The sequence below is a fragment of the Aricia agestis genome, chromosome 10, assembly GCF_905147365.1.
Source record: "Aricia agestis chromosome 10, ilAriAges1.1, whole genome shotgun sequence".
In the NCBI taxonomy this organism is placed as follows: Eukaryota; Metazoa; Arthropoda; class Insecta; order Lepidoptera; family Lycaenidae; genus Aricia; species Aricia agestis.
In genome coordinates, this window is record NC_056415.1 from 6,869,642 (window position 1) to 6,892,345 (window position 22,704).

A 22,704-nucleotide genomic window follows, 5' to 3' on the forward strand; every position below is an offset into this window, starting at 1 on the left:
GCATTTTAATTGCGAAAACCAGTAAGAAGTAGATGAAGTATAAACAGTAAATATTTACATGCTGCTGCTGCAGCATCACCTGGATTCTATAGGAACCGAGCTTCTTATGAACGCAAAGTGGAGGTTTCATGTTTGGGCTCATATTAACGGCCTCATCGAAAAGGACATTGATAGATGGTAATCATGAGAATATGATTCTGTTGATAGGAATTATTCTGCACTATAACCAACACAAGTTTAAAAAGTATGAAATAAAATTAAATTAAGAAATATAAAAAAACCCCCGCCAAAACAACTTTAAAAAGTAATGAAATAATATTTACTGCATTTAAGTTCAAATAATTCCTAACTTGTGTAAAGTAATATTTTAGTCCATAATTGTTGTCAAGGTGTGTCGGGGGACCGCTAATGTAGATGTTTGATTTCTCATAACAAGTTTAAGGATCAATTCACAGCGAACTGAATCGAGACAAGTAATCAGCGACTTGGCGGTTGTAGGTTGTAGTTTACTTGGCGGTCCCCCGACACACCGTGACAACAATTATGGACTAAAATATTACTTTACACAAGTTAGGAGTTATTTTAACTAGTTGTGGTTTTAGTGGGTAGGTAAACCTACCCACTAAAACCGTAGTGGCCCATATCCCCGGGGTGCTTTAGCTTAACTGAGCTACTTCCCCAACCTGGTGATCATATTTAGTCGTGGCGATTGGTTGCCGCCTGTATTTTTAAGGTGAAGATACAATGATCACGTCAAGTAACCTTCCTTGATCTTCAAAGCAATGGAAATGGTGGTAAATTAATTGAAACATTCTAGCATGAATATAATACATATGAACAATATTAAACAATAATTAAAATATACTTACATGGTGGTTTATCTCAGAAAAATTGTTATTTCTGGGGGCACTTTACTATTTTCGATATATTTTTCTTGCCGCTGTAGTAAATACGCGGAATTGCTTCTAACTTCCGGCCGCCTACTGTTCCGCGGTATTGTTTCGATGGCAAAATGTACGTTTCTAATTGGATAATTTAAATACTGTGAAGCCTAATATAAGCCAATATACGTTTCGAATCGGCTGGCACAATATCTAAATTTTGCGCATTTTGCTGTTACGCGGTATTTACCAACTGCTCATACGCGGTATCGCACGCGCAGCGACGTTATGACCTAGGCTTCATTTTGCTCTACGCCATTTAAAAGCAGCGGCAGCATCTGTCACTAGACAAATATCGGTAGAAAATGAAACCTATAGCCAATTTCTAAGGTGACATTTTATTTGAAATTTGGTCGGTAGGTAAAATAATCGCGCGACAAAAAGTCGTAGTGCGCGCCAGCTCTTAACTACATAAATTATATTACTATCTCAGTAATAAAGTAGATAAATGTTTGAAAGATGTGTCGTACTCTACTGCTATTGTTGGTATATTTGATACATGAAAGGCGAAAAAATAAACCTCTTTAGTTTAATAAAAAAAAAAAAAAAAAACTCCACAGCCGAACATAATATAACCTCCTCCTTTTTGGAAGTCGGTTAATAATTTATTTCAACGTTACATAAAATGCGAATGAGTTTCATGATTTTTTTTGTTAAAAGTTACGAAAATTGTTTGAAAGATAACGTCGTGACAAATTATTGTTAGTAAGTATAGGAAATACTAGTCTCAAACACTTATTCGCAAATAGGCATCCAAAAAAAAAAAACCAAAAAATACCAAAAAAGAAAATGAAAATTGAAGAGACTAACTATTTTAATATAATTTAATCAGACTCAGGGTTGTAAAGTTTTAAGTCTATCACTACCTAGTTTCACAAGTACACTAATCACCGAAGTTTGTTCATAGTTCATAAGTCATTAGAGCGAAATTCTAAATATAAACATCTATTTCCAGTTAATATTATATTTTTTCTCAATAACTGTGAAAACGAATAAATGCGAAAGTGTGCCTGTCTGGTACATCTTCACGCCCAAACCACTGAACTGATTTTGCTAAAATTTGGTAAAGAGATACTTTGAGTTCCGGGAAAGTACAGCGGGGCTAAAATGGTCACAGTTAGCAATTCCTCTCAATCAATTCAGCAAATGAATTGTCAAAACTGTCAAACTGACAAATGTCAAATCAGTACAAAAATACAGAAATGAATTGCAAGCAGAGTTGCATTTTGCGATTTTAGAAAAATGAATCATTTATTATGATTCATATCATGATTCTTCAAAGCGACCATTTTAGCCCCGAAATATGCATGCAAAAAAAGTAGCCGAAATATGCACTAAATATGCACAATCAAAAGTGATTTATTGTTAAAATTTATGGTTTTTTAAGAGTTTTTCGGTGGTGCCGTCAATAAATGCGTCAAAATTCAGCATTCCATCAAATCCAGGATTTTTGTTTCTTATCTGTACCAATAAAATTTTCTACGAACATTTTCCGATTGAAATCTTAGTGCCTATGGAAGTTCATTACCTACTTTTTTTCTAATGTTGTTATTAAATAAAGTTAATAAGGATGGGGCCACATATTACTTGAAGTATTTTGATTTTTGTTCTATCGTATCTCTATTTCGTGATATCGATGTGTATTATGATAGCTGGTTTGGAGACTGCGGGGCCTAAAACTACTGAAATATGCACTATCCACAAAAATTTGCCAAAATATGCACTAACGCCAAAAAAGTGCCATTATATTATGAATTTGCATATGCAAGTATGCAAATGCATATAATCCCATTCTAATAATAAGATATAAAACGAGCAAAAGAAATATATCTAATAGTACACAATAATTTATCTAACGAATTACAGTAAATATCCCATCTACAAATTTACTGGCATGCTGAACTTCTTCGGGATACAAGAAGCCCATAATTAGGGATATGTCATATTGCTATACTGTGCCATAATCGTTGTATTTTTAATTTTTGCCAGAAAATTATACTAAGAGTGTTACAACCAATTAGGATAAGTTACTAATTAATAAGAATAATAAACATAATGCGAGAAAAAGAAATAGCCAGCATGAAATATCCATGTAACGGGATTGTGAAGCCACACAACTACTGATTGACTTCAGTCTCATTAATCTGTTTTACGATATTAATCTGTCATGCCACATTTATGTAAGTGGACTGTTCTATTTCAATACGTTTGCTATGTAGATGATCAGAATTTTCTGGTATTTAAGGGTATTTTTAGCGTCCGTTGTGTACTTACTTCTAGGTAAAATTTTTGACTTCATATGCTGCGTTTCCACCAGAGATGTGTTGCGAGGAATGTGTTTTTGAGAACCAATAGAATCGCTTCATTGACGTGAGCTTGCCATGACATCGCTCAGCGCACCGATTCTATTGGATCGTAAAAACACATCCCTCGCAACACATCTCTGATGGACGCAGCCTCAAGGCCCCATATACGTGAGGCCGAGTGATCTGATATGACTGGACACACACGGACACACGGATATGCACAAAATAAGTCCGTCAGATCTGCTTGCAATCAGTCTGATCCTAACGTCCTGCCGAATCGATCAGCCTTCTACAGGGTGTAACAAAATAAAGTGATAATAGGAGACTTAGGGTGTCCGGGTGTATAAAATGTTTACATTGAAAAAAGTATACTGTGTACTTATTATATACTACTAATTACTTTTGACTTCTACATTTCTAGGAGAAACGTCTCAAGGTTATGAATTTGCCCATACAAAAAAAAAACAAAGTATTACCACTTTGTGTTGTTTGTATAATATCCTAATGGAGGCGATTAATGTTGTCGTCAACATAAAAGAGTAGTAGAAAGTTCAGCTATCAAGCTAGTGGGCTCTAGATATTAAGAAGATGCACAGTCCATCTGTTTAATATTAACTGACAATCTGGCTATGTCATTTACTCTGGTTTAGTTTTAAGGTAGTGGAGATGGCCCAGATGGGTTTTAAACCCGGTCCATCTCTTTAATAGTAGCGGATAATCTATGACATTTACCCTGGTCCAGTTTTGCTAGTGGGGTTGTCTAGATGTTCCCGATAACAATGGTAGTTCAATTTCGGCCAACATGTACTGTGCAACAAGCCGACCGCACCAAGATTACTGTTAGGCTGTTTCATCAATATTTCCATTATGAAGGATTGAGTGTACAAATTGGAAGGTAATCTTTATTGTATTCACTTTTATAATTAAACACGATACTTTCATTGACTCGTTTTAAGTGGTAAATTATTGGGACTAAAAAGCATTAAACTTCACTTATTATTTGAATTTACTAATTATTCGGATTGTGATTATCTGTGTGATTATGTTTTGTTTTTAACACGCTTTGATTAGCTTGGGCTGTGTGTATGTAACGGAATCTTTGAGCACGATTTTTACCTATCTCCAGTAGTCTTATTAATTCGAAACTTTGCATACGTATTAAGAGCCAATGAGAATGCAATAATTTGTTAAAATTTTAAGAAAATATTATAAAGTATCGTTGTAGGTTAAAAAGACTTAATGATTCCGCGGCTATTATAATAAATGGAGTATAAAACTTATGTCAACGTGTAACAATTTGGTTTTACAACTTTATACCTGTTCTAGCCTTCGAACGTCACACAGACTGCGGGTGACCGACACAGAAAATATTTTTGGCATGGCGATCAAAGGGCTAGTGATATTTCAATTATTTAGGTCGCGATTTTCTGCAAAATGGCAATGACACAATAAAAACCGCACGGACATAATACAGAGAGAGAGAACTTTAATAACAAAACAATGCAGTGTCGTGAACAGTGAACACGTAGAACTTCTCACTGTATTTAGCGAATTTGATTCCAAAGTATAGCTATTAAACAGTGTGTTAGTGTAAAAAAGCCGTCTTCATATCCATACAGATGCCCGGATCGGCAATTTGTACGGTTATTTGAGTTCCCAGCATTGTTCTCATAGAAAAAGTTGTTCATTTTGACGGGCTCATTTGATGGTTTCAAGGATAACAGTGTTTACACTAACATCTCGTATAATATACTGTATGATAATTTTATATTGGGGGGATTTTTTTAAATCTGGGGCAGACATAGATAGAGCCTTTACACTGCATGATAAAAAGGGTTGATTTCTTTTTAACACCCGATAAAAAAGATGGGTGTTATAAGTTTGACTTCTGTCTGTCTGTGTGTGTGTCTGTCTGTGGCATCGTAGCATCCAAACGGGTGGACCAATTTTGATCTAGTTTTTTTCTTTGACAGCTGATATTGTATTGAGTTGTCTTAGCTATATCACATCAGCCCGCTCACTGTTGACTTTGGGTTTGAAGTTCTTTAAATTTTTGAATCGGGGGTTTTTAAATTTCTTAATTTAACGTTATTTTAGTTGTTGTTCCTAAAGGTTTTATAAGTTATAATAAAAACATCCTGGGTAGTAAAGGAAGTTATTATAGCGGTCAAAGCCGGTGGTTGTGGACTCGTGGTTTATTCGATTATAGCTTGTTCCCGTCCTTTCAGAGCATCCTCTTCAAACATTATTTTTTTAAAGCAAAAACGAACTAGCTTTTATAAAGGGTTTAAAATGACATTAATTTTGATACTTAAACTTCTTAATTCATTACAGAATATTATTTATTTTAATAGCAGCTAAGTTAGTCCATAGTATAATTTTATTATTGTTGATGCGACAAAAAATACCGTAATTTGTCCGTATAATTTATGAAAATTACTTTGTGATTTAAGTGATTACTCGAATATAATATTTGTACTGCAGTCTGTCAAGAAAGAGTCAAGAAAATTTTCTAAACGTAAATACGCTCAAAAGGTGGTTTCTTCTCTTTAAATTTCCACCAAAGAATCCTTATACAAGTTAAATATTACCACCCTGCACATTTCTGTCTCGATTTAATAAGGTTCAGATATTTTTTATGTACTTAGTTTCAAAATTGTGTACAGCGTGTAACAACTTGTAAATTCTACTTCAGAGGTTTTATTATGAAACTAAAGAGGTTTTCCTATCGTCTTTCAAGTGAAAAATATGACACAATATTAAGTAATGAACTAATAACTCAGATACCTTCCTACTAAATTGTATGAAATTATTACTTTTAATTAATTACTTACTTGTCCGGGGGCCCCACGTGGGGGGGAGGGGCACTGGGGGGTTTGAGGCTTCGGAAGGCCTTCAGCCATTTGTTCTTCATGCTGCCGGCTGATGATGATGATAGCTTGCGATCAGCTCCGGCTGTCCCGCTGTCCGCTTTAGCTGCGAAAAGCTCCCTCTGGAAAAAAATATTCAATTCACTATTGAGGTAGCATTCGACTTCTTGTGGCAGTAGTCAGATTGGAAGCTAGTAATTCCTTCAAATTTCTTTTTTCTCATAAAACCTTTTTTTAGTGTCGGTGGCTTCTTCGTTGCTAGCCATGCTGGAGTAATTTTTACATTCATATAAGTAATTTTCTGTTAATTTCCTCGTAACCCAGTGAAATAATAAGCTTACACGATCTGCAAGAGATTAGAGGTAGAATTAACTCATTAGGCATGTAATAAGTCTATTCTACCTCCAATTGAATAGGCATACAAAGCATGGATTATCAGCTGTATTGTCCATATCTCGTCTGTTATCTTATATGCTCTACTTAATATTATTAATGCTTATTATAATTATTAAAAAAGGGCGCAGAGCCCATAGACGGCTCCAAATTAAATAATAAAAAAAAATTATACTGAAGTAAAAAAAGATTCAATGAATGGTCTGAGTTATTGATTTCTTTAACAATTCCTTGTAGATCCTAAACAAAAATGCAGGATTACATTTGCTGTCAAAGATAAAAATATATATCTTAGGTTCGTAACAAAATCACTTCTGTGGTCTTGTCAACACGATATAGGTACTCCATTCTACCCCACCGTCCCATACACTCATTGACGAAACCACTCTCAAATATTAACCAAGACCAGAAAAGATGTAACACATAAAAACGTTTAGAAACTTGACAAAGACATTTTTAGTAACATTGCTACGGCACGTAGCGGGTGCTACGGAGCTCTACGGCGTTTATATTCATTCGTTTTGAAATAATATTTTCAATACAATATACAGGGTGCAATTAAACCTACCTGCCAAATTTTTTGGGGGCTTTAGGTATCATTAAGTGAGTCCATTAAACCAATAAAAATAGGGTGTTAATTTTTTTACAATAACATATTTTATCCCAAAAAAAAATCGATGCACAATGGTCACTTCATAAGTTCATAATAATTACGATTACCGCGGCGCGCCGAACACATCCAGTCGAAAGACCGGTTATGCGTAGGGGTAAAGCGGGGGTGACGCGCGGGGTGGGAGGCGGGAGGCCCGCCGGTCGCCGGCGACCGTTTAGTACCACACGCGTAGTTGTATAGCTAACGTACCTAATTATTTTGTTTGTCACGGCCCCCCCGGCCTCGGCGCTTTAATTAGTGTTTGTTACAATGTACCCTAACCGCGATCGAGTGTTATGAAATGTGGAGGTGCTACATTTTGAGTGGCGAAAGTTTACGCGGAACCCAGATACTGTACGAGCAAGAAAGCCTTCCTCGTCTTCGTAACAGCTGATTGATGATTCTCGAATGCAGCAGCTGTAACCTGAATCTGAATCGCGAAACAATCAAAGACTCGGATTATGGACAGTTCGCACTTCGCAACACCTGCACACGCCTAGCCAGCCTCGAAGACATGCCTCTAACGAGGCTAAAAGTGACAAAGTTGTGCTTAACAAAATCTTGTATTCTGTATTAACAAACTTTTAAAGTCATAAAGACAATGTGCAAAACGCGCTAGACTCTGCTTAGAGGAAAATGGATTGCAGTTTGAACTATGTTAAGTGTAGACAAGATGGAAGTAAATAAGATTTAGAGGTGGGTTGTTTTGATTTCTAATTGTTAGTTGTACTGTGTACATAAGTTGATTGAATTTTTAAATACGGCTAAATGCAAAGGATGTAGTTCAGATTTATTATAAATTTCTAAAGTGCTTATGTTTCGTAATTAAAAAGTTGTAATTTTCCATTCTTTTGTATCAATTAATTTTATTAATGTGTAGGTATCAATTAATTTTATTCTAAACATACCTGTCTACGTCCTTTACATTTAACGGTCGTAAGCCCGTCAAAGTATGAAGGGAAAATTCGCAACTTATGATAATAACAAGAATCAGCAGTGACGGATTAGCCCTTAATCAAATTAAGCAATTGCCTAGGGCATCACGTCTGAGGGGGCACCAGAAGAGTAAAGGTTCAAAGACCGATTCTAGTTGATAAAGATGGCTCCGTTTAGTAAAAGATGGCCCCGTGCGAGTTTCTTACGCCGCCGGTTCTTCTCGCCGGGTTAGTTCCCGAACCGGTGGTAGGCACCTTAGTTACGACGTTCGGAAAGATTTTTGTAAAAAAAATACTCTGAATAAAATTATGTTGATTTTGATTTTAGATACGGATAGGTGGCCCACAGGCATGGATTGCTTAGGGCATCAAGTAGTCTTAAGCCGTCACTGCTAGAATGATAATGGAAGGGCGGGGCGGGGCTCGGCCGCGCATGTGTCCATATTTTGTGGTGTTTGGTAGGATAACTTTCAGAGGCTATTTCTCAAAATTTTAGTACTGAGTGATTATTAAAGAAGAAATACGTGTATTTTTATTTTTAACAAGGATCAATATATCCAAATTTGGCAGGAAGGTTAAATTGCACCCTGTATTATTTGCACAATTTATGTTAAAAATAATATCTAGGTAGTTTATCTGCTTTCATTCTAATAGTTTTTAAGTTAAAATATTATATTAAAAATGGTTACCAAGGTAAAATATCCGTACTAATATTATAAATGCGAAAGTGTGTCTGTCTGTTTGTTACCTCTTAACGTCCAAACGGCTGGACTGATTTTGCTGAAATTTGGTATATAGATACCTGTACTTTAGTCCCGGGAAAGGACATAGGATATTGTTTATCGCGGAAAAATATACGGTAACCATGTGATAATCGAATTTCGGCGTCATCTATAGTAATATTTTAATAATTTGCACAATTTCTGTCAAAATAATATCCAGGAAGTTTATCCGCTATAATAATAATAGTTTATAAGTCAAAATATTTTAGTAAAACCTAAAGATTTGTTAAATTTTTAAACGAATGTGTTTTCTACACATTCGTTTAATACAAACTTTCATACAAACTGAGCAAAAATATAAAAATAAGTCAGAATATAACAAAAAATTGTTGAAATTACCACACAATCTTTGAAATACAAGTCATAACTTACCATAGACATGTTCAGGTTTTTGTAGGTTTTATCTTTTTATAGCCCAATCGAAAACACAATTTATGAGGCTTTTTTACTGTAAAACGTATTTTTAACACGAATTTTACTTTAAAGCAAGCTTTTTACACTCCAGATTTACACATTAAAATAAAATAATCTACTTATTGTAAAACATTTTCTAATGACTGTTATTCTTTAAGTACTGTTTTTCTTTAAGCACTATTTTTTATTATTATATCTACCACTACGTTTCTATTACACAGTGATACTTTTCATTTCCAAGATAATGTTCAACAACAATTTTGCTGGTACTTATACAAGTCCCGACCGAATGCATTTATGGAGATGAAATTCAGAAGTACTTAAATACTATTACTACTGTTGTCATATCAGTGGTTTTGTTGATCGAAAATATACTTCGGGTACAAAAACTTCAACTATAGAACACTCGCGACCAAGACTAAGAAAAAAGTTTAAATTACATATTTCACTAGTACTTCTACTTAAATTATGACAACTATATTATAGTATTACTATTGTCAATGTTTGTTGATCGAAAATAATCTTCGGGTGGAAAAACTTCAACTGTAGAACACTCGCGACCAAGACTAAGAAAAGCGTTTAAATTATATATTTAACTAGTTTTAAACAATATTCGCGTTAAAAATATAATTTAAATATATTTGGAGCTCAGAAACCGTCTATACAAATCACGGTATGGAACAGAACTGACTTGCATAACCTCTACAGTCTACACTCACCAGAAGCCTTTTAAGTGTTGAAGACGTTCCTAAGTCGGACATGTGGAAGTATGTTTATATAATATTCTATATTTAACATGTATTGGAACTAAGAAACTGTTGTTTTCTTTTGTACAAGATGTTTTCCACAATGGTTATTGTGAGGTATACTTGTAATAAAAAGTGACCTATATTCTATCCCGGAACTTACAGTGCCTAACTTATGATCACAGCAGACATATCGCCTTCGCCTCGCCGCCAACCAGGGTCCAGGCGTTAACCAGACGTCAATCAGGCGTCAACCTAAAGTATGCTGTATGCACATTGCACGTAATAATATTACCAAAGCGTATCAGTAGCTGTTTTTTTTTTTTTAAATAAGGGGGGCGATACGGTGCCGGTCCTTTTCCGAGTTGATATGTGTGCCTTTAATTTTCCAAGTCCATCAAAATTGGTTGAGCAGTTTAAGCGTGAACAGATACCAGACATACAAAAATATTAAATATAAATGCGCATGAATCAGTAAAATAAAAAAATGTTAGTGTGAAATTGTGACCTACTTTATTTCGAATCAATTTCAAATGTTTATAATATGTATCCTACCCTAAATGGGAACAAATAGTGGGAATAGTAAAGTAGGAATATATAGTAAAATATGAAAATATGTAGAACCTCAAATAAAATAAATAAATAAAATAAATAAAGTCTCACAAAAAAGTCCAAAAGTATAAAGTCAGAAAAATATATTCTCTGAAACCTAATACAATAAAAATTGTTATGGAATCGTAAACTTCCCTAGACCAATCGTAACAGAATCAATATCTAATACTCGCTCTGGTTTTTGCAGACTATCTATCTCGGTCAGATGTGATTTTGTTTTATGTTGTTTTGTTATTCAATGTCACAACTCACAAGTTATACGACAAAGGTATGGACCTTGACCGGAACCCGAAATATAGACTTCTGTAACTAAAATCTTAGGCAAGATTTTCACAAAGAATTTGGGAGAAAGACAACGCATATTAGAGTCAAGAAGATGTCAAAAGACGTACCTTATACTTTATTTATCGGGGGTTTAAAATAATTATATTCTCAATAAATTATATCAAAATATTATATAAAAATAATATAATTGCTCATATCTACCTGAAGCTTTGTGAGGACGTTTTTGATTAACTTCGACTTACTTATAAGTACGTCCTTAGGCCGCTGTAGGCAGGCAACGGTAAAAAAAAAAAAATTCGCACGCAATAATTTTTACAAAACATCATGGTATATGAAGCATAAAGACATTTAACTATTTTGCAATAAATAGACAGCATATTGATAGATAAAGCTTATAGCAAATTGATAAAAGATAAGATCAGAAGAGGTGTAATGAAATATATTAAAAAACTGTAAATTTTGGAACCATCTACACAATACCTTTAGGTATAACGTAGTTTCGGGAACTGCGAAAAGAACAGAGTAAAAAACCCGCAATTATGAATATTGAAATATGGAATGGCAGTTATAGAATATTATAATTAAAGGCCTTAATTTGACGAAACTCTCGTAACAAAATATACTAACTTCTGTTACATCCATGTAAATCAAATCCAATAAAGTAGAACTTTCCAGTATATTATCATGAATATTTATAACGAATCAACTTTTCTAGTAAAAGTGTAAGGTAAAAGTTTCGATATTGTTGCCCTTGCATGTTGCAAATACAGTCATTTCCATACAATTCCGTAGCTTAGTTCATTCAATAACTGCATATTTTCTTGTTTTCATATCGCAGACTATGTATATGCAAATTTTATTGTTTAAAGGAAAATAGCTGTATAAAGGCATGCTTTTGAAATTGCTCAGGTAACACGACTCCATTTAACGCCATGATGGAAACTCTTTGAAGATTTTATTGATATGAATAATTAATAATCTTTCTGACAGTGAAATGATTTTACAATCACTACAACGTTTCGATTAATTTTGATTTACTTATAAATAAAGCTCACTATAGGCAATTTTGAGTACCAATTTTGTTTTCATTCAGTTCAAAATCAATTTAATTTTCTACTTGTTTTTATAAGATTACTATTGATAGTATTGAACTGAGGATTCAGCCCCCGTAGACAAGTGGCAAAACGCTTACGCTAACGTTAACGCTAGCGCTACAAAATGTATGGATTTGACATTAGTATTCGCTAGCGAAGCGATGACTTATGTCAAATCGCATACATTTTGTAGCGCTAGCGTTAGCGTTAGCGTTAGCGCTTTGCCACTTGTCTACAGGCCCAGAAAGGCTGAGGCCCCAAACTTTATATGAGTGAGTGAGTTTGCCGGAGGCCCAATCCCCTACTCTATTCCCTATCCTCCCCTATTCCCTTCCCATCCCTACCCTCCCCAATTATCCTATTCGCTCTTAAAAGGCCGGCAACGCACCTGCAGCTCTTCTAATGCTGCGAGTGTCCATGGGCGACGGAAGTTGCTTTCCATCAGGTGACCCGTTTGCTCGTTTGCCCCCTTATTTCATTAAAAAAAAAAGCTGTGCCCAGTTCTTATCATCTCGTAATTTTAATTACTATGCAATTTATTTTTTATTACAATACTGTATTTTAATCATTCTTTCAGGCTTGTTCACGCAGTGTAGATAAGGGAGTTGCTCCTCCCCTTTTCTCCTTACAAAAGCTCAAACTTTCTAACATTAACACCCAAGTCCCAACAAGCCATATAAGTTATCATTTTAATCACGAACTTTAAATATAAAGCTTTAAGCTGCATAATAAATCTTTGTACAGTATACCGCATTATGTCAATTTATAAACGACTTAAACTTTGGATACTATATTTTATTACTGTAATATTATATTTTATTGTTATCGGAAAAAACTATTTTACGGGATTTTTATAGTCACGGATGAAGAGATCGATGTTTGGCTCGCCCTTGAAAGAAAATACCGACTATACCATAGTTGGTATAAATTACTTTTGAGTTAATTTGAGGAATATATTACAATTCCTCAAAATTAACTAAAAAATATTTTTTTATTTATTTAGTCACAAAATAAAACATAAACAATAATTGTAAAAACTTAACATAAACAGCATTTAAAACCAATGAGGTTTGTGCAATGCTGCGATAGATAGTCTTATAGATAGTGGTTATAAAATAACACAAATACAATGTGTATAAGTTGGCATTGTATTGGTTGGTATATAAATAATTCTTCTTAATCAGCAATTCATTTTTAACCCTCAATCACTCGCGCGGTTTTTAGCCCCGCGAGCGCTCGCGGGGTGTTGTGGCCACCCCACATATTCCAAGTGATTTTTTATGCAATAAAATATCAGTCAACGAAATTAAACCAGCACATTATTATTTTGTGTGGTTTGATGTGTGTAAATAAGAAAATTAAAATTGTATAATCAACTTTATTGCTGTTCTATAAAACATTAAAGTATCAGCCTTTTTTAGTCATAGTATTGGGATCTTTTCAGAAAACAGACAAAAAACAAATACTTCTAGCTTTTTCACATAATTTTTCTCATTCAAAATCGTAAATATAAGGTCTAATTTACTAAATAAAATAAAATTTTCTTATGTTTCCGAACAGGAACTGAAAATTAACTTCATATGTTTTTGGCACATACATTTTTTGCGAAAATTGCAGTGACTCAAGCTTATGGTGTCTTTACTTATACAGCATTGCTTTTTTGATTGTGACATTCATTCGGTGCTTGGTCCAGGAGCATTCTACAAAATCTTGAGTGCTTTGGGCAACCCTGGTTGTACATATCTTTTTTCAAGGTGGCCTTGCAGCATGCTCAAACCCAATGATTCCACAAACTCAAATCTTTTCATGCTAGCTTGCGATTGCGCCATATTCTAATTGTAGATAACATTTTCATTGATGCCAGACGTATACTACTAGGACCCTTAAATCCAGCCTCTTCTACTTTAGACTCTTCAACTGCTGAAGCATCCTGTGCTGACAAAGAATCATGATCAGATTCTTGAATAAAATCTTCATCCATTCTGGCATTGCTTTCCACTACAGAATTACTTCATCTAGTAATGGCACCAATTATTTCTTTTTCTCTTGTTCCCAACTCATATACTTATCTGAAAAAAAAAACGTAATATACGAACAAAGAAATTATGTAAATAAAAAGTTTGTGCTACATAAATCATTGAATATATTCTAAGAAATAAACCATTATTTATTATTTATATTAAATAACAGCACAATAAAGTAATTTACTTTTACTAAAGAACTAAAAACACGTACCTTACTGGTAATGTAACTTCTGGAAAAGTATATCACGAGCACTCGCGGTGTGTCGTGACCACCCCACGCAACTTTCAACTCCTTGTCAAGCTGCAAGCACTTGTGCTACACTGTCCCTTCCACCTTGTGTCGACGCGTTTGAAGGTCACTTGAAGGTACCAGGAAGCGCGAATTCGTCACCAGATAAATTATTATTCATTTTTACGTTCAAAAACGCGTAAGGTGCTGACAGCACCCCGCGCGAGTGATGACGGGTTAAATATTGACCTAAACCTCAAATATATCTGTAGTTCGCTTTCATAATTTTGAAGACAGTACCAGACCAGCAAACTTAAACGAAATTCTATGGCAAGAATCTCAGAAATTTTAGAAGCTGGTACTTACATCAAAATTATGAGAATAATAATATCTATAGACGCTTCACACCACGTCAGTCTGGCCCCGTGGTAAGTATCTGAAGGACTTGTGTTACGGGTACCAGACAACAGAAATATATTTAATACTTTTATACTATACATATATTTAAGATTTTTATTATATCATACTTGGCCAGTTTCATAATTTTTCCTTTCATTATGGATAACGACATACCTTGTTGCCAAATTTCAAGGTTCTAAGTCTGCTAGAAGTACCTTAGAATTTTGATGATCTGTCAGTCAGTGAGTGACAAAATGTAGTAACTTTGATCATCCGTAACTATAGTTTGTGCGTTTTAAGATGATATGGGTGACACTTCTCATATTCCTTGCTACGGGTTTTTTTACAAGAAAACAAAAAAAATGTAAGTAATAAATTATATTCCATCTACAAAAACAAATGTTTCCTCAAATTGTAAATGAATAAAAATGAAAAGTTGCTATATGCTTACTTATTAATATAAAATTACAAATTTTAACCGTGAAAATTATTGTTACGAAAATATTTGAAAAATGTCAGATGCATAAAATGGAACTTATGCCAATAGAGATTGACTCTGTTGAATCGAAATCAAATCGATAAAAAAGGGCGGCCATCTTAAATCGCCGCACCACTGAAATGTCAGTACGAAATCGATAATTTCGATTGCAATTCCTTTACGAAGTGATTCGATATTTTTAAATTATCGATTAATTTTCTTAGGTTACCCTACTATTGTCAATTATAATGTGTCACCTATTAAAACGCACAAACTATATTAAACTATTTATCGAAATGTTATATAATTTCGAGGTTAAGCTAGTTTTAATACTTGCTCCTAGTCACCGAAATTCTAAATCCCTGGCTTTGTTAACATCGAAGATAAAGGGTGTGTGAAAAAGCCGCGAACCGCTTCGAGAAAAGTATGCTACGGCCGTGCCTTTGCTAAAAAGCTTGGCTGGAGCACTACCGTGCTCCTAGAACTACCACAAAAGTGAGCTATATTGTCTAGTGTCATCCCTTTCAAATCAATCAAAGAAACTGCGATGTTTCCACTTTTTAATTTCTTCACTTTTTTGACAGACTATACCTAGACGGTTTTTAAAAAGTTATCTACACATTCGCTATTATTATTAGTCTGAGCGTGATAAAATATAGCCTATAGCCTTCCTCGATAAATGGGCTATCTAACACTGAAATAACTTTTCAAATCGGATCAGTAGTTCCTGAGATTAGCGCGTTCAAACAAACAAACAAACTAACAAACTCTGCAGAATTATAATATTAGTATAGATAACATGTCATGCTATGCATGTATAACCTGTAGCATATTATGCTTAAAACCTTCAGAAAACATCAAAATCACTAGAATATGTTTTCAAATTAATTTCAAGGAGTTCCGTTGATTCCTCATAGATCGCATCATAAGGTCAGCACTCAGCACTACCCCTGTACAACAAAATAATTTAGAGTCAGTTGGTCCACAGTAAGTAATCGTTGAACATACAAAAAATACATTTATAAACATACGAACATACAACCTTTTCCTTTATGGAAGTTGGTTAAAATTATCATTAGCTAAATACATTTAGCCCCAATTTCACCAACGACTGTTAAAGTTAACGCTCGAATTAGTAACACGTTACCTCTTTAATTTTTCTTATGAATGAAAGAGAAGACATGACATTTTAACAAGCTGTTAACACTAACATACGTTGGTGAAATTGGGGCTTAGCCACGTATACTTTGCTGTAATTGGCTTAGTTTTCGTCCTTGCCGGGTCAGTTACCTGCCCACACGTCTTATTAGGTAATACTAAATACTAATACTCGCGTGTTTGATACTTTTCTTAAAGCAAGTAATTTCTTTACAATGTACAAACGCGACCAAATCCAACGCGGCGAAACACTTTTTGTTCTCTGGCAGTAAAGTGCAAAATTGCTCCTCAGTTTAGGTACATAATATTACTCAATAAGTTGTTAAACTACGCGCTTAGTTAGGCGCTAAGGTGGAACAAACGTACATACATACCATCACATTAAATTACCTTTATTTAGCTTCCTCGCAGCCGTTGTTAAAAATTGACAGTTTAAAATTTTTCATCATACTAATTAATCGGCTACGGACGGCTTTGGACAAAAATCGACCTTCAGACAAGGTGGTGTTAAAAATATCTCGCATTTTAGTGGCCATTTTGTTTTCAAAAGAGTTATGTAACATCTTGTTAGTTGACACTTAACTGAAGACCTCTCCGAATAATGACTCAGCTGTACTTATGTATTGATGCCGCCTTCCACGATGTCTTACGGCGAAATTAATTAAAAGACATAAGTGTTAACATCAAAGATCTACTTGGTCTTTATAGATTGAAAAGATTGTATGCTTTTAAATTTTGCAATATTTGGATGCACGTGAAAGATACAGTCGGAGTCAAGGTTTTAAAAAGATTTATTGCAGAATCTGCACAATAATCTTTACTTACTTATAAAATTAGGATTTTTTTTTCTAGTTAAAAATGTTTTGTTTTTTAATATTGAGTTTTTTCTACCCTGGAGTCAAGATATCCGTCATCTGCCTATGAAACGTTTTCTTTTATTAATATAAGAGTTTTTGTCATTTGTATGGATTTGGTTGTAATTTTCCACCTTTTTAAAGGTTTCTGGAAAATTCCAAAGCCACAATCTCAGGAGACTCCATAGTCCATAATGAATGAGAGGCTTTTAAGGTCGTGTCGGGATTGTGGGCCGTAACAGACTTATAAATTCACCGACACTTCTATTACCCTGTTAATTTCAATTGTACAGTCAAGGAATAAAGTTATTGCTACTCCCAATAGGTGCTAATAAAGTAACCTTTAAATAAAACTAGGCAGTGGTGTATAAGAATAAAACATTCATAAACACAATGAATATTGGTAGGAAATTATTTAAAAATATATGATATTGAATGTACCGTAACTTCTTGGTGGAAATTCATGTTTCACAGTAATAATAATTGTATTAAAACAAAAATACATATAATTTTTATTTTACCTATAGTAGAAATCATTGGAATAAACGACAATGACTATTATTATAAAGTGTACAATATTTTTTAATCACCGAATAGTAAAGTAAATAGGTGTTTACCAACATTCTTATCCCAAACAATTTCCCCGAATAATATTGCAATGAGATATTATATGTGCATTTTATTAAAGTCAAAACGCAAAATTACCCGAATAATCATGCAATAGACAATAATGATCAGAGCTTGACCTACTCCAGAACGATAAGTTGCGTTTTGCTTTATTTAAAAAAAATCTTCGGTGGTAATTAAATATTGTTAATAAAGCAAGATAGGCAAAAAAAATAGCTTTCATTTGAGATATAAAAAGTCTTTGATGCATTTTTGACGGAGTTATTATCAAAAATTAGTTTTTCGGCTCTCCTGAACATTTTCATTTTTACGATTGTCCGATTATTCGGTGGGGGCGTCGATATACACTTTGCATGCACTTTTTCCACTTTTATTAATTAACAATTATGTTTCACACGATCGGTTTCGATATAATCATTTTATATTTTATTAAAATTATGTAAAATGTAAAATTATGTATTTAAAATTAATAATATATTTTAAGGGAGGAAATTGTTGAGTATTGCTAACTTCGCTCTCGAAATGTCGCAAAAGCAAACAAGCTATAAAAAATAAAGAAAAGGTAACTAGCTAAGGAGGTACTCGATCTATTGTTAGTCTCATTCTTTTGAATCATGATAGCAATATGTCAATAGCAATAGCAATATTCCGTAGTCAACAAGGAATCCTTATAGTTTCGGTCTGTCCGTCTGTCTGTCTGTCCGCGGATTTGCTCAGAGACTATAGGACCTGCAAAGCTGTAATTCGGCATGAATGCACATATTAATGGTGCTGACAAAATGGTATATAAAATCTTTATTTTTTTTATGGGACCTGGTGTGGGGTGTCGTTGGATAGTTTTTTTTAAATATTACGAGTATTCATAGATCATTTTTCGATTTAGGAACCCATTTATGAAATATGAAGTTTTAAAGTGGAAAGAATCGTTAGAGACCAGTGTCCCCCCCTTATACCAGCTAAACGGTTTCTGCTATAAATGTGAAAAAATTCACGAGAGTATGCTGAATTTAAAAGGAAAATTATCACGGCTAAGAAGACTTCTTAAGTTATTGAGTAATAGTCGATCAACTAAAAAAAATGTATTCGGCGAAGTATAGAGGAACTTTTCGTTCAAATTCCTTTGAACATAACTGTGGTGATATTGTTAGTAGTGTAAAATGCGTTATAAATGTCCTGTCATTGACCTATAAAAAATTAGCGGTACCTAGTACTACGGAACCCTATATTGCGCGTGGCCCGACACTCACTTGGCCGGTTTTTTTAAAGAATATTACATTACAATTTAGAAGTCATGGGTCCATGAGTCATGACTAAAACATCTATCAGAAACAAATAGGGAGACAGAAAAACTGTTAAATCATACAACAAATAAAAGCGACTAGCAAATTATAAGTGTAAAATAAATGACCTTATGCATAATATAATATGCTACCTGTATGACATACATTATCAGAGTACAATGTCAAAGTTAATAGCTTGACGAGGCAATTCAGCTGACCTACGAAAGTAGTCGTTACTTCGGGTAATAATGCTCTTTAACGCTATTGTTTTCATTTCTACTTTATATTTTTTAACATTAAGGTTTCCTTTATAACATAGACAGATTGGTCATATTTTTGTCGTAGATCTATAATAATATTGATGAGAAAGAGTGACGATGAGAAAGAGTGTCTGTATGTTACCTCTTCACGTCCAAACGGCTGAACCGATTTTGCTGAAATTTGGTATAGAGATACTTCGAGTCCCGGAAAAGGACATGGAATACATTTTATCGCGAAAAAATGTGCGGTTGCCGCACGATAAACGAATTTCTGCGTAACGGAGTAGCGGGAATCAACTAGTATTTTTATATGAAGCAGATAGTTGGCACCTAATTACATATAGGATCATTAAATGCAACGAGCATTGTGCCTGTGTGCAGCGAATATCGCGCGTGTCCATATCAACGTTAATTGATATAGGTCGGTGAACACGAGAACAGTCAGATAAACAATACGTTAACATTTCAACGGTAACTGTATTTATGTCGCAGCCAACTGGTTAAAATAGCCGTTCAATCAAACAGCTACCCCATTGACTGAACAACGCCATTCAATCACACGGCTAAACGTCGTTTAGATGACTCGAAATCAATCAATCATTTACTTGCATTAAAAGTGGTACATTAGATGTTCACATAAGTTCATTGGTCAGGTCTTACACTTTTAACTATAAAGATAGCATGCAAATATTTTAAAAGTCATAGAATCTAACAACATTTAACTAATAATACAAGGCAGTCTGTATGAAAATATTCAGAATAAACAATAAAAATGTCACATCATTCCATAAAATTATTAAAATAACAGTTAGTAATAACTGCATAACATTTTTAGAATACAATAGGACAGTTACAATTATACAATTACAATAAATACAGCAATGTCAAGAATAATAAATTTAGTTTAAGTAACAAGATTAATATGTCAATGTCAATCATTAAAATACAATAATATAATATAATTAGTTAAAAGTTTATTATTATAAAATTATGTCAAAAGGATTATAAGATTCATTCAGCCTTACTATTAAATAACTCTTTGACTAAGTAAAAGTTTTTACTTAACAACCATTTTATGATTTCCCTTTTAAATTTGTTGTATGGCAAACATTTAAGGGTCGATGAAATCGCATTGTATGTTTTTATGCACATGGCATAAAATTGTTTTTGGTATAAGGTTGTTTTGGGAACCACATCTAACACTAGTCGGTCGGGATTTCTTGTATTGCGGGGATAAATGTCACGAGCTTCTTTAAAACTATGATAGTTTAACTTAGTATAATTTACTAATTCATAGATGTACAAACTCGGTAAAGTTAACAGTTTTAATTTTTTAAATAGCGGTTTACACGAATCATATGGCGGCTTACCACATATAGCTCTAATACATTTTTTTTGAGCGATGAAGGCTTTGTCTATGTCCGTAGAATTACCCCAAAGCGATAAGCCGTACCGCAAAACTGAAGCGACATAGCCGTGATAGGCCGCCAGGACCGTTTGTAGAGTCGCTACTTGTCTGAGCCTATTTAGAACGAAAACGAACCTATTTAATCTGGCACAGACATATTCGATATGAGCCTTCCAAGTCAAATTTTCATCAATATGTAAACCGAGAAATTTGGTTTGTGTTGTTCTTTTGATATTTTCATTATCGAATAGTGAGGAGCTAACTGACTTGGTTCTGCCACTTTTAAATTCAATATAGTTGGTTTTTGTCAAATTAAGATTTAAATTATTATTATTCATCCAATCAATTACCTTTTTGATTAATTTATTTATTTCAGTTTTAATATCTCTACAATTGTTCATGAGAATAGATATGTCATCCGCAAAAAGTGTACATATAAATTTCGTTATTTTTGGAAAATCATTTATATAGAGTAGAAATAGAAGTGGTTCTAGGACGCTTCCCTAAACAACACCTACTCTATTAATTTTAAGTTTTGATTTTTTGGACGTTAAAAACTTTTTGTCACGAATGTACTTAATTTCTGTATATTGTTTTCGGTCAGATAAGTACAACTCAAGCCAACTCAAGGCAGGACCTCTGATGCTTAAATTATTGAATTTTCTTATTAAGAACGTATGTGACACGAAGTCAAAAGCCCTAGACATGTCAAAGAAGATGCAGATAGCTGATTTATTGTTATTAATATTAATAAGTATATTGCGTATCAATGTGTATGCAGATAGCTGATTTATTGTTATTAATATTAATAAGTATATTGCGTATCAAGTATGTGGATGCTGCTGAGACAGTACTTTTATTTTTTTGAAAGCCAAACTGTTCTTTTATGATTTTATGTTTATTTAAAAAGGATGTAAGCCGCTTGTGCATTTCAAAATTTTTTGACAGTATAGGTATAAGTGTTATTGGTCTATAGTTTTCTAATTTACATTTATCGCCTTTCTTAAATAAAGGTTTTATTATCGAAGTCTTAAATCGATCTGGGAATCTTCTTGTTTCAAATGAAAGATTCACCAAGTAGGTTATTATGGGCGTAATTTCAGGTTTGCAATACTTTATTACCTTTATAGACAGTCCGTCGTATCCTTCGGATTTTGTATTTTTTAGGCTATTAATGACGTCATAAATTTCTTTATCGCTGCAAGGAGTCAGAAAAATAGAATTTGGAATAAACGTAGTATTAGTATTGGGTAAATTGTCAATTTCTTTTTTATTATTAGTTAAATTTATAAAATAATCATTGAATTCGTTAGCAATGTCAAAGGGCTAGTTATTATGTCATTATTTTTATTTTTTATTCTAATTATCAGGTCAATATTACATTTGTCAGTAGTTTGTCTATTAATAATATTCCATGACGCTCTACACTTGTTTTTAGATGTTGTTAAAAAGTTGTCATTAGAAATTCTTTGTGACTGAAACATACTTTTACGTAACAATTTAGAGTATGTCTGGTATCTAAGTTTAGTCACATTGTTTTTGTTTCTGTAATATGCGAAGCGGAGCTTTCTTTTAGTTTTACAACTTACTTTTATACCTTTTGTTATCCAGACAGGTGTTTTGTATTCAATCGATTTTTTTATTATTTTTTTGGGAAAACACAAATTATATAGTAGAGTAAAGTCGTCATAATTTATATCTTTCGTCTCAAGTACACAACCGAAAGACAGATTGTTCTCGAATTGATTGATTGAACTCGTTGACTGTAACGTTAAAAACTATAGCTAGACGACGCTTAGCAAACTAGTACGTACCTACGTAGTACTACGTAGGTAATACTTTATATAAAAATATAAATAATTTATATATTACCTCCACTATAACATTATGTGTTCAGAATAAATTGATGCATTCATACAGCCAATTTATAAATTAATAATGTGTAACATTTACTATC

The 22,704-nt window shown here is 33.6% G+C and overlaps 1 protein-coding gene across 2 annotated transcripts in view; it reads right to left on the bottom strand.

The window, feature by feature from the left end:
• The window catches only part of LOC121731058, a 273,136-nt gene that overhangs the window by 17,580 nt on the left and 232,852 nt on the right, over positions 1–22,704 (bottom strand). For both annotated transcript variants that reach the window (XM_042120377.1, XM_042120376.1), the window contains exon 12: positions 6,082–6,239. In XM_042120377.1, the coding sequence (XP_041976311.1) occupies positions 6,082–6,239 (158 nt within the window). The remainder of the gene's footprint in view (positions 1–6,081; positions 6,240–22,704) is intronic.